This window comes from Callorhinchus milii, unplaced genomic scaffold (assembly GCF_018977255.1).
Source record: "Callorhinchus milii isolate IMCB2004 unplaced genomic scaffold, IMCB_Cmil_1.0 Scaffold6, whole genome shotgun sequence".
NCBI classification, from domain to species: Eukaryota; Metazoa; Chordata; class Chondrichthyes; order Chimaeriformes; family Callorhinchidae; genus Callorhinchus; species Callorhinchus milii.
Window position 1 is genome coordinate 23,018,551 of NW_024704747.1, and position 12,247 is coordinate 23,030,797.

Genomic DNA, 12,247 nt, shown 5'->3' on the forward strand with positions numbered 1-12,247 from the left:
TTTGATCCATCACACTGCAATTTGGTGGTGGAGTACGCAAACATTTTACTTTATTAAAAAAAACCATGGGCCTAATCTTGAAAATCCCTTTACAAATTACTTGGAAGTCTGACAAAATACTGAAAGTACCACAATGCTGATTTGGTCAGCAAATGAAGAAAAGATAAGGATTGATTGATTGGAGACTGATGGAATACCATTACAGTAGCAATACTAAGCACACAGTGACACCTTGAGTATCTCTTTAACTTCAGAGGGTAGATCTACAAGGTCACCTGAGGAATAATCGTTATTGTGTTGTGGAAAGGAAGTTAACACATTGTCCATAATCAATATATGTACTGACGCCCAGAAGTGATGAGGTAAAGCTTTCCTAACATAAAAGCATTTGAGATTTATCATAGACTTTATCTGTTTACATTTTTTGCAACCTGAAATTGTGAGCGACAATGATCTTTCAAATACTCTTTTTTAATAAAATGACTCAATGAAGTCCTCACTGGGTAGCTAAGTGTAATTCACATACATTTCAAGATTTATGACATATTTCACTTTAATCCACTGTAGTTCACTGATTGTGCGTAGTTGAGTCAGCATGTCTGTCTAATCCTTATAATTACTCTGCATTTCAGTATATATGGAAATCCAAGTTAATTTGAAGAGCAGTGTTATTTTCTTGAGAGACCACCTTTCAAGCCTATCCCAACTTTGACCACAATGAAGGAATCAAAACTGGACAAAATGCATCTTTGAATCATGTTTGATTTTTTTGCCATTGCTCTGTGCAATGAGTTTTCTCTTTTCGGTCCTAAATCATAATTTTGCAGAAGCACCGCTATGCATGACTTTGTGTGTTACAATTTCAGATCTCTGTCAATGGTTTGGACAATTTCTGTCAGCATTATAAATATGATTAGAAGTTGGCCTTATCAGCATGGGAGGTCTAGAATAATGTTTGGATAGGGGAAGAGATAGATGGATCAGGTGAATGTCCATTTAAAAGTCACAGAAATGGTTGTATTCAAGTTATTTCTGATATTATGAGAAACAGACAGGGCCAATGTCAACACCAAATTCTTGCTCTTTAGCACCAATATCTACAGGAGCAATATCGACAATAGGCAGACGAATGGTCTTCTCTGTGCTGTATTCAATTACAGTCTTGCCCCACTCTCCAGTGTGTTTCTATGACAAAACAGGCAAAAAAGATTAGAATACAGCTTTGTTGTAATTGAACTTATCATAGTCCGTATCTCAGAGACATTTACAATGTTCATGCCAAGTAAGCAATCCCTACACTTTTTATAATTAGCCATACTGCAAAATATCTTTCCTTAATAGATATTGTAGACAGTCAAATCCTCACATACAGCCATTTCTATTTTCTTGGTTAGAATAAAAAATCGTACTGCTTATGCACTCCAAGACAATATTCTACTTGAAGGACACCATATAAATGCAAATAACCTGCATCCTCACCAATCCTTTGTACTGCATGCTAGCACACTGTTGTACCACGCCATTGCACTGCATAACTTTTTAATAGGCGAATAATTAGTTGTAAAATGCAAACCAGTGAAATAATAGTACAAATAACATATACTACTATTAAGGGAACCAAAATTGTTTGGGAATGTAAGACTGATGAGAAAGCAAGCACGGAATCTGAATGGGCAATTGTATATGCAATACAAAATGATATTTGTATGGTGCTTTTCACATCGGGAGGATGTTCCAAGGCGCTGGACAGTTAAGTATTTGGACCCGAGCTGGGGGTTGGGATCGGGGAGGGTGGAGGGCAGGGAGGAAAGGAGGATGGCCGAAGGTGCGATCAAAGAGAAGGGTTTTGAGACATGCCTTGAAGGAGGCAAGGGAGGGAGAGAGGCGAAGGGAATGTTGGATGGAGTTCCAAAGGATGGGGCAGAAAGGCTTAAGGCCTGACCGCTGATGGTGGGGTGGACCGGGCGGGGTATGTGGAGCAGGCCACAGCCTGATGAGCGGAGGGAGTGTACAGGTCGATATCTGGAATTATGGAAAATGTTATTCCTATATCTACGGGTGCACGCGTAAATGATGTCAGAAAATTAAAATAAAAGGTAAATTTGTAAGTATTATAACACAAATTTCTGATGGTATTTTAGTTTGATGTTAATGTTTGTGCTACTTACAGAGCACCCGTCTTCAAGAACATTGTATATATGTTTGCTGTTTCCTTCAGCTTTAAGCTCAAGGTCAGACCAGCCCAGCAGCTTCAAAGCTTTATTTGCACTTCCAGTCTCATCGTCCAAGTAAGCGATGCTGTTCTTGCAGTGGTAGGTGATATTCTGGAAGGCTCGGGTGGAAAGTACATGAAGGAAACCCATTTGGATTTCCATATCTTCTGACAGACTTGGATCACCATAGCTAAACTGTAGAAATATAATTTGCTTTCATTGTATCTAATGCAGGAAAATAGTGCTTCACAAATAAAGTGAAATTCACATCTCATTCATAAGTCATCTTCAAGAGCTAACGGTTAAGCACTGTGCTGCTTTGCAACTGTTTGTGAAAGGGAACGTATGCTCTTCAAAGAACTTCAAAGTACATAAAATCTAAACTGGTAGAATTACCCAGTATTGTAAAGGAGATATCTGTAGTTCTATTACCAGATCAGATGAATACTGATTATTCTTTCAGTGTTATCGAATTGAACAAAGAATTATAAATTATAATAGGGATATGCAGTTAACATAAATAATGACAAAAAAGTATTAATCTAAATTGAAGGCACATCACAAAAGCCCTTGTTATTCGTGATGTATTTCATTTCAGTCTACCATCCATAAACTGGGGATCTTTTATTTGACTTTTTAATATTTTTGATTGGTTCATGAATGACCTATTGTGTTTTATACTTTTTGTGACTCACATGGAAGCCCCCATCCATGGACTCTCCAAACCACACGTGCTTCTTGTTCTGGTTGTTGTTGCTTGTCCACCAGTTCTTCCGTGACGTGCTGTTGTTGTGTGGATGTACGCAGGTCTCGCCAGTTTCCATGTTGCAGTATACCTTGAAAGCATCCATCTTGCAGTCCTGATTAGGATCAATCCAGTACACTCCTATGAAGATAACAACCATTCTTACTACGATGAATTGAAGGAATATTAAAATCAATAAAAACATGTCAGTGTAAAATTCATGGAGCAACACTTCTTCCTTGATGAACAACAACAGCTTGCACTTATATGGCACCCTCCACGAAGGTAGAGTCTCAGAGCATTTACCAGTGAAGGAGCCTGACTCTGAGCTGGGGGTGGGGGGGGGAGAGGTGTTGGGTGGGTGGGGGGTGGTGGAGCGTGGTGGGGTGGGGTGACCTTAAGCATGATTGAAAAGGAAGGTTTTCTTCTGGGACTTGAAAATGGGGAGAGACGGGGCAAACCTCATCAAATGAGGACAAAGGGATCTCTGCTGCCACTAAGACCAGATTGACTTGGAGGACTCACTGACTGCCAGGCTTTCAATTTGATTAACTCCAAAGTATATATGTCTTGTGTGTCCAGAAGCAGAACATGCAGGTTTCTTACCACTCTCAAGCTCTGGATGGTTCAATTGCAGGTCATGACAACTCTGGGCTGGACTCTTCTTGGATCCATCTGGACTCAGAAAGTTTGCTAACTGACTCCCAATTAATTTCAGAGTGGCCAGTATTTCTTCCCTCTGTTCATTCATAAAATCATTTGATTGATCACCATAGTAGTCAAACCAATTTTGTGAATGTGGGTTTGGATATGACATGCCTTTGCCATCTGAACCATCTTGACAACAGGGACCAGGAAGTCCAGGGTAGCCAGGGAGACCCTGAGCACCAGTTTCACCCTGTGAAGTTTAAATGATATACATTTAGTTTGTAATATTGATATTTAATCTCTCGGGACAAAAGTTTAGTGAGTTCACTTACAGTATGGCCATTTGATCCTCGTAAACCGCTGGGACCAGGAGGACCCATGGGGCCAGGGTACCCATCCACACCTCTTTTGCCCCGGGGACCACTTGGACCTTGAGGACCCTAAAAAAATGATAAGTAAATACCTGTTTTTTAAAAAAATTTAAATGAGGAAAAAAAAATGCCCATCGTTTCATTGACTGAAGACTAGGCAAATGTGTTATAGCTGGTCAAAAAGGAAAGATGGGAACAAGGTTTGCACCGAGGCAAATCACAGATTTACATTCTATAATTGAACATAAAATAGCATGATTCAATTTGACAAAGGACAGTCTGAAAGATAGAAAGCTGGAAGTGAATTAACCAGATCTGAATCCCCCCATGTTTCATGCAAATTGACTTAAGTCTATTGAACTTAGAGGCTATGCTGTACTGCTATGGATTCTATGGAGGTCGATAAGATAACAGGAAATATGCAGATGTTTTCCATCCTATTCTGTCCATGTTTTGGTCCTTGTAAAAAAAATGTAGTTCATAAGAAAAACCAAGCTCCATTGTAGTCTTACTCAACTGTACTCCTTAGAAAACATCATATGATTTAATGATTACCTACAGAAGGGCGCTTGCAAATTAATGTAAATATAAAAAATCATATCTTGTTTTAGATATGTTTATAGATTCTATGTTAATAAATGCTGATGACACATAAACAGTAATTATAATTGTGTTGTTCACAAAACTCAAACCTTTGCTTTATAAAATCCAACACAATTATGTGTCTTAAATGAGAATGTTTAATATGTAGATGCCCTAAAAGTCCAGCAATGTCTGACATAATGTGAATGAGACCAGTTAAGATGGATAGGGCTATATTCGAGGACTGCTGCAAATTCTACCACAGTAGGTTTTACCCTTTACTCACTCTGATACCTTGAGCTCCAGAACTTCCTTGTTGTCCTATTTCTCCAATAGAACCCTGGAGAGAAATGACAAAAAGTTATCCTTTTCAACAAAAGATCAACTGGTGTTTGGTTCTGATCAAGATTTACAGCTTTCAAAATTATGTTGTGGGTATTTAGATTCTTTTTTCCCCCCATTTTACCTGAATGCCTACTGGGCCTATATGACCAGGAAATCCAGGATGACCTTTCCAGCCATGTGCTCCAGGTTTTCCAGTGCTCCCCTTCTCACCTTGAGCACCTCGATCACCCTGAGAAACAATGCGAACAATGTTCGGTCCATAGAGCTAGAAACCAATCAAGCTAACGCACCACAAATTCTGAAGCAGAATATATTCAAGTACATATAAAAAAGTTTCACTTTGAGTGAATTGGTTTCTAATCATATACGTGAGATTTCAAAATAGGCAGCGATTAATTTACCATAGGTCCAGTCACCCCGTTTGAACCCGTTGTGCCTTGTGGTCCTTGTCCACCCTAAAAAGAAGCAAGAAAAGACAAAACATTTCATTTAGAGCTTTAACTCCACGCTAATAGTTTACCAAAATCAAGAGGGTGACGATGTAAGATTTCTTATCAGTTTTGATGAACATGTTATGAAAGGCCATATTGTTTCACCCCAGAATGGGGCTTCAACCACTTGAAAAGTTTTGATTTGTTAGCACAGTGCCTACAAATGTATACACATGTATCTGGTGACAAAGTAATATGAAACAACGAAAGTTCGGATGCATATGACCAGCGTCTTTATTCTCATACTGAATATAAAATATAAAATCTGAATATAAAGAATGAGAAGTGTAGTGACTTTGATATTTGGATTTAAGACACAGCAATTTTGAATGGGATTCCTTAATTCAAGAAGCCTATTTGAAATCACTTTGTTTTAGACCCCATTGTGGACGTAGAGTGGGCTCTGTTTTAAATGCCTTGTGCTTTCAAGGCGTTTAAAACAGAACTCGGGACATCGTCCAGATGTGAAAGGCACTTATATAAATATAAATTGTATTGCATAGAACATTGCTCCTTTGTTGTTACCCATTAGTTACAATGCAGGTGGTAGACTTACCGGTTCACCTCTGTCACCATTTTTGCCAGCGGTGCCTGGGTGACCTGGGGGACCCAGGAGGCCAGGAGAACCCTGATGACCTAGAGGACCATCTTCACCACGATCACCCTGGTCAAAGATAATACTCAGGTGACTCACTTTTTTTTAAGTAAATGTTAAAATATAATTTAAAAATATATTTTTAACGGGAATACTTTTATCTTGCCTTACATTCAGGCCTCGTCTTCCTGATCTGCCACGGAGGCCATCGGGACCGGGCAAACCCTAGAATAAAAACATTTTTGAATTTTAATACAGCTCAAAAGACTCGAGAAAGAACATTTTCCAATTCGGGAATGCAGTCATCTGATTTAACAATCAATATTAAGGATGAAATACAATGTTAATCCAAAGATATTCATTTCTAATTGCAGATTCCATGTCAAATTGATATTTCTGTAGCACAATAACATATAAATCATCTTTATAATAATAATAATTCCATAGTTAATACATTTTTGGTAAACATTATTATTATTGATACATTTTTGGTAGACATGCGTCAATCTACTTACATGTTTGCCGGGTGGACCTGGAGGACCCCTCATACCTCTGTGGCCTATTAAACCAGGACGCCCTCGATCGCCAAGTGGACCATCTACCCCAGGTTTACCAGCCACGCCCTAAGCAAACCAGACTTGTATTGATTATTGCTAATCACTTATGTGGTGTGTCTTGCTTTTTGCCTGATGAATAATTGTATTACAACAGCAATTGTGCCACTCGACCTCTCAATCAACTGACAAAGCTGTGCTAAGTTCTGTTGCCTCAAGTTCTGCAAATCAGCTCGTCTGAATATAAAATCAATACTACAAAGTGGATATTCTCTCCATGTTCTGGCCCCACCCTACCTCTGTAATGTCCTTCAGCCACACCAAGCTGGCCGCTCCCTTCGCTCAGCGAATACGGTCCCGCTTCATGTCCACCCTATCTACTTCACCATCAACAGGCGGGCTTTCAGCTACTCTGCCCCAGCTCTCTTGAGCTTCATCCCACAGTCTCTCTGACTTGTTCTCCCCCTCCATTCATTCAAGGACTGTCTCAATAGTACCTCTTTGATCACACTTTCCCTCATCTTTCCTCTCCCCATCCCCTTTGCCTTCCACCACCAGCTCAGGGTGCCCAGCCAGCATTGTCAAGTGCTCTGAGACGTCCTCCCAAGTTTTATAAATGTATTGTATTCGAAGCGAATGCAGATGGTATAGGAATGTGCGAAGTTAAAGATGTTAACAAATACAATCTTATTAAGAAAAGTAATACTTACAGATTCACCTCTTGGACCTTGTCTCCCGAACATTCCCGACCTGCCCGGCAAGCCTACAGGTCCCTGTGATCCTACAATCCCCGAAGGACCAGTCCCTCCCTGAGGGCCCTACAAACAGTGGTATTTTAGTGAAAAGCGCTATATCAAATGCAAGGATTATTATTATTACATTATTATTATTTAAAAAATATCCATTGATTGGTTTTTCCATTGGCCTGTCAGGAAATATCAGCAATAGATACTTGTGTATCAAAATGCACCTGCGATATTGTGGCAAAGTAAATCTAGTTCAGATTTTACTTCTAAAAGCTGTGAATTCTTGCAGGAAATTTTTTTTGTACATTAGGTGGAAGCTGAAAATGGTAGGAAATCTAAATTATACCAATATGTAGGATGAAGTTCCACCTGGGTGTAGATTAGTCTATTAATTCCATCCTGAACTCCCTCCGACTTGTTCCCTCCCTCCATTTGTTCAAGTTCCATCTCAAAACGTACCTATTTGACCTCTTTGACTCTTCTACCACTTTCTCCCATCTTTCCCCTCTCCGCCTAACATTCACATTTTAGAGTGTCCCTAAGATTAAATTTTAGAGCATTCAGAATTTGGCACATTCTTAAATAGTGTTCATTTTTAAGTTTTTTTTGTAAGCTCTTTCAAGACTGCTGAGAGTTGTACCAATATTTGCTTTCCACCCTTCAACCCACTATTTATGCCGTGTACTACGATATATTCATATATACTCCTTTATGATGCAAGACACTCATTGAATATTTAAAATTATTAATGAAATGTCTGCTGCTCATTCATGTTTGATGTTGATTTTCACATGGTAATAAGTGCACACTGTCAAAGCTACCACATTTAACAGCAAGAGAAATTTAACTCCCTTGTGAAGTATTTATGGATATTTAGTGTGAATGAATTCTTGAGTCATTTGATTTGTTGCACTTGAAAAAATTCCTGTCCTATTTACAACACTCTTAGGAGCAAACATATGTTTTACTTGGGATGTCCTCCCAATGTGAAAGGCGCTCTACAAATGTAATTTTGTATTGTATTGTACTTACGAGAAGACCAGTTTGACCAACGGGGCCCTTTTTGCCAGGACCACCAACATCACCTTTGGGACCAGTTGGTCCTTCGCTACCGACTGGACCTCTTTTACCATCTGGGCCAGGAGGACCTCCTTTGCCAGGCAATCCTTGGGTACCAGCTGGGCCAGCAGTCCCCTGTATAAAAGACACAGAATGGCTTTATAGATCAACCCTCAACAGTTAGTTTCTGGTCCACAAAACCATGATAACCCACTTATAGGACTGCACTAGCGGTTTCAGTGAATCTCACCAGTGCTTCACTGTTATACCAATGGTGCCTTCTAGGCACTCACATTGCAATGATACACTAAGGAAGCATTTAAAGCACATTTGCCATCACAATTTGCTAAGAGAATTTGAGATCCACAAGCTGTTATATTGCATGAGTCAGTATTGGTGAAGGTTTGACACGCAGCAGAAATGCTAATTGCAAAGCTCAATATTTATAGAAATCCCACATAAAGCAGTCATTAAGACAACAACAACAAAATCAACTTGATTTATATAATGTCATTCATGCAGGCAGCATCTCGGAGTGGCAGAGGTGGATGCCGAACTGAAGAAAGAGGGGAGGTGCTCGTAGGCATGGTCAAAGAGAAAGGTCTTCAGATGCGATCTGGAGGGGACTAGGGACGGAGAGAAGACCGGAGGCAGTTGAGTGAAAGTGGTGGAGTGGGATGTGAGCAGATTGGAGAGCGAGGAAGGTGCTAGGGTATGGTAACAAAGGTATTTGACAGGATAAAGTGTTACAAAAGTCCAAGTTTTTTCAAGTTCTTCACACACTCTTCTTTGAACAACTGTACATTATATAAAAAAATGCTACTCACATCTGGCCCAATCCTTCCAATTGCCCCAATGCTACCAGGCAAACCAATTGCTCCCTATGAAAGCAAAGAGAAGATAGTTGAGTAATCTTGACGTATGGATCCTGACCACAGATGAGGCAGTAATGGGAGAAATTCCACCAAATCTCGATTTACTCTGTTTATGTGGCATTTTAGAGCATTCAGAATTTGGCGATTTGTTGAATTCAGTCTTCACTCTTAACCTGGATTTCTGCAGTTGTTAAACGTAACTTACAGAAATAGGCTTCAAAACTAAGGCTGTGTTTAAGAATTTGCTGAAGTCTGGTTGCTCTGAAATGCTAACAAAGTAGAAAAGATCTAGAACCAGATGGAATTTCTGCTTGAATGAAGACTGTCTCATTTCAATTCAGATTTACAATGAATTGTAAAAGAAATTACACTCCTCAAGTGGCCATTCTTCATGCGTGAGCAGATTGTAACAAACAAGAACAGTACAACATCTCAGTGAGATATTTACTGATAACATTAATACTCACAGAGGGACCTGAATATCCACGATCACCATTTGGACCCTTCACTCCTGGAAGCCCCTATAAGAATATTCATAAAAACTGAGATTACTGAACATGTTTAAATTTTCTTTTTGAGAAACAAACCTAACTTGCTGGACAGTGACCTTCCTGGAGCTGAATGCTGTAATAGGAAAGATACCAGAGCATTTCCAAGACTATTAGATTTGGGCATACACATACAAATCAGTCCAGGAGGTCAAAGTCAGACCTATCAAATTTGAAACATTGCAGAATACACTTATGATAAACCCCTTTAAATAGAGTAAATGATTCTAATCGATGAATAGAAGTGTTTCAATGAAAGGGATTGCTCATGCATATGTATTCGTCCCAGGTTTGCCCTCAGATACAGGTTTCTGAAGGGAACTGAGAACAATCAGGGAAACAGCTGATCTGAAGTCTTGGTCTACCGGCCTTAGTAAAGGGGAAGAAATAGATCAAATGCTTCTAAGCATAATGACCCTGACTGGGGGGTAGGAGAAAGAGTTGACCAATGGTGAGGCCAAACAACCCACAATGATACATTGGGAGGAACCAGCTGCTTTTATGACAGCATATTGTCGTTTGTTATCCTATCGCTTGCTGTTCATTTTTTCTTAGCTGCAGAAATGTGCTTTTACATTTGGAATGTCATCAGTTGAGAAAAAGTGAGAGAAACAATATTAGTTCAAATGTAGACTTGTACAGAATCAGTTTCGGAACATTTCAAAAGAGGTAGGAAGCCATCTCCAGACTTAATAATAATAATAATAATAATAATAATAATCCTTGCATTTGATATAGCGCTTTTCACGTCAGGAGGACGTCCCAAAGCGCTTCACAGAACACACTGTAAAGTGAATTGACTATATTTGTGGGCGAACGCGGCAGCCAATTTCGCACAGCAGTGTCCCACAAACAGTCGTAGATTGAAAATGACCAATTTAATTATTGTTTTTGGTTTTTTGGAGGGATTATTATTAGGCTTGTGGAGTAAGGAAACTTGCCCAAGGTTTCGCCCTGCCTGGAATTGAACTCAGGTCTCTCACTTACAAAGCGAGTGCTCTAACCACTGAGCTACAGGACTCCACAGGACTCCACTTAATGATTTCATTCGAATAATAGTCTTGCTCTATAAATAACAATAACTAATCCCATAACAAGTTAGAATATTAGTCTTGTATTGCTCTATGCCAGAGCTGCTTGCTTACCCCTGAACCAGAAGAACCACTGGGACCTTGAGAGCCTTGAGGACCAGTATTTCCTAATGGACCTTGACCACCAACTGAGCCTTTAGGACCATGTAGTCCATCCAAACCCTGGTACAATATCACAACAGGTTGGTTATACGTGAAATGACTACATTGTTAGCAAAAGGACATTTACTGTATCTACACTTTACTTGAACTGATTTATTTCTTTAAAGAAAAGCAAATCTCTTTTATGACTCAATATTATAAATTACTTTGGAGATTGATATTTAATTGTAGTTAAATTGATTGAACTCCTTAATTAAGTGCTGCACAACCTTATGCAGTTGTGTTCACATACCAGTGTTATATTATATAGTGAAATTGGGTTAATTGAATATTGGATAATAATAATAATCCTTGCATTTGATGTAGTGCTTTATCATGTTACTGAGACGTCTCAAAGCGCTTCACATAATAAATTGTAAAGTGAAATGACTATATTTTGTGGGCGAGACGCAGCAGCCAATTGCGCACAACAGTTGATGAAAAAGAAACCCAACTAAGAAAACTAGTGAAATACCAGTGTCAGAAAATAAGGAAGTGCAAGACCCATGAAACTGTTCCATTTTCATGTGCTTCCAACAAGTTACAAAGTGTCATGGAAGATACCTGGAACTCTGCTTTGCTCACCACTTGTTATGTGATGTGTGGATGGACGGAAAACAGTACAGTATTAAGTGAATCTAATAATTGGGAGCATCACAGTACTGGAGCTCATTAATGGAATAGTAGGATCCAGAATGGCTCTTGTGATTTACATAAGGGTTAAGATCTTCAATACGCTTCTGTGAGAAGTTGGAAGGTGAAGATATTGGTGCATAGCAAGTTTCCCATAAAACATTATTGCTTGAGGTCTAGGAACAGGCCTCCAGCCTATTGTCTCAGTTGGGTCCAGATGTATATGAGATAGTCAAGGGAAAAAGCAGTGCATAAAAAGAAAGATACATCTAAAATCATTGTTGATGTATAAATCTAATATAGATCAGTTGAGACTATCTACTTACAGGAATCCCAGAAAATCCATTCAGTCCTATTTCGCCTATTTCACCCCGTTCACCCTGAAATAAAACAATTTATTTTATTATTGAAATGACTTTACTCTTTCTTTTTTTCTTATAAAAAATGTTCTTCTTTAGAAATACTAGTGGTATAAAATGTGAATCTGTTGAGTGTTGCTAACACACTTTACTTACATGGCTTCCAGGATATCCGAGAGTCCCAGGAAGCCCATCAGGACCAACCTCACCCTGGAAGGCATGAGAAAGCAATCAACCATCTCAGCATCGCA

At 39.2% G+C, this 12,247-nt stretch overlaps 1 protein-coding gene across 1 annotated transcript in view; it reads right to left on the bottom strand.

The window, feature by feature from the left end:
* Positions 1-459: 459 nt before the first annotated feature.
* The window catches only part of LOC103176589, a gene marked incomplete at its 5' end in the record, with an annotated part of 108,320 nt that continues 96,532 nt past the window's right edge, over positions 460-12,247 (bottom strand). The window contains 18 exons of the mRNA XM_042336242.1: positions 460-1,185; positions 2,169-2,408; positions 2,909-3,099; positions 3,565-3,856; positions 3,939-4,046; positions 4,846-4,899; positions 5,026-5,133; positions 5,306-5,359; positions 5,952-6,059; positions 6,162-6,215; positions 6,506-6,613; positions 7,255-7,362; positions 8,323-8,484; positions 9,177-9,230; positions 9,692-9,745; positions 10,918-11,025; positions 11,964-12,017; positions 12,153-12,206. Coding sequence (XP_042192176.1) covers positions 1,039-1,185; positions 2,169-2,408; positions 2,909-3,099; positions 3,565-3,856; positions 3,939-4,046; positions 4,846-4,899; positions 5,026-5,133; positions 5,306-5,359; positions 5,952-6,059; positions 6,162-6,215; positions 6,506-6,613; positions 7,255-7,362; positions 8,323-8,484; positions 9,177-9,230; positions 9,692-9,745; positions 10,918-11,025; positions 11,964-12,017; positions 12,153-12,206 — 2,058 coding nt within the window. The remainder of the gene's footprint in view (positions 1,186-2,168; positions 2,409-2,908; positions 3,100-3,564; positions 3,857-3,938; positions 4,047-4,845; positions 4,900-5,025; positions 5,134-5,305; positions 5,360-5,951; positions 6,060-6,161; positions 6,216-6,505; positions 6,614-7,254; positions 7,363-8,322; positions 8,485-9,176; positions 9,231-9,691; positions 9,746-10,917; positions 11,026-11,963; positions 12,018-12,152; positions 12,207-12,247) is intronic.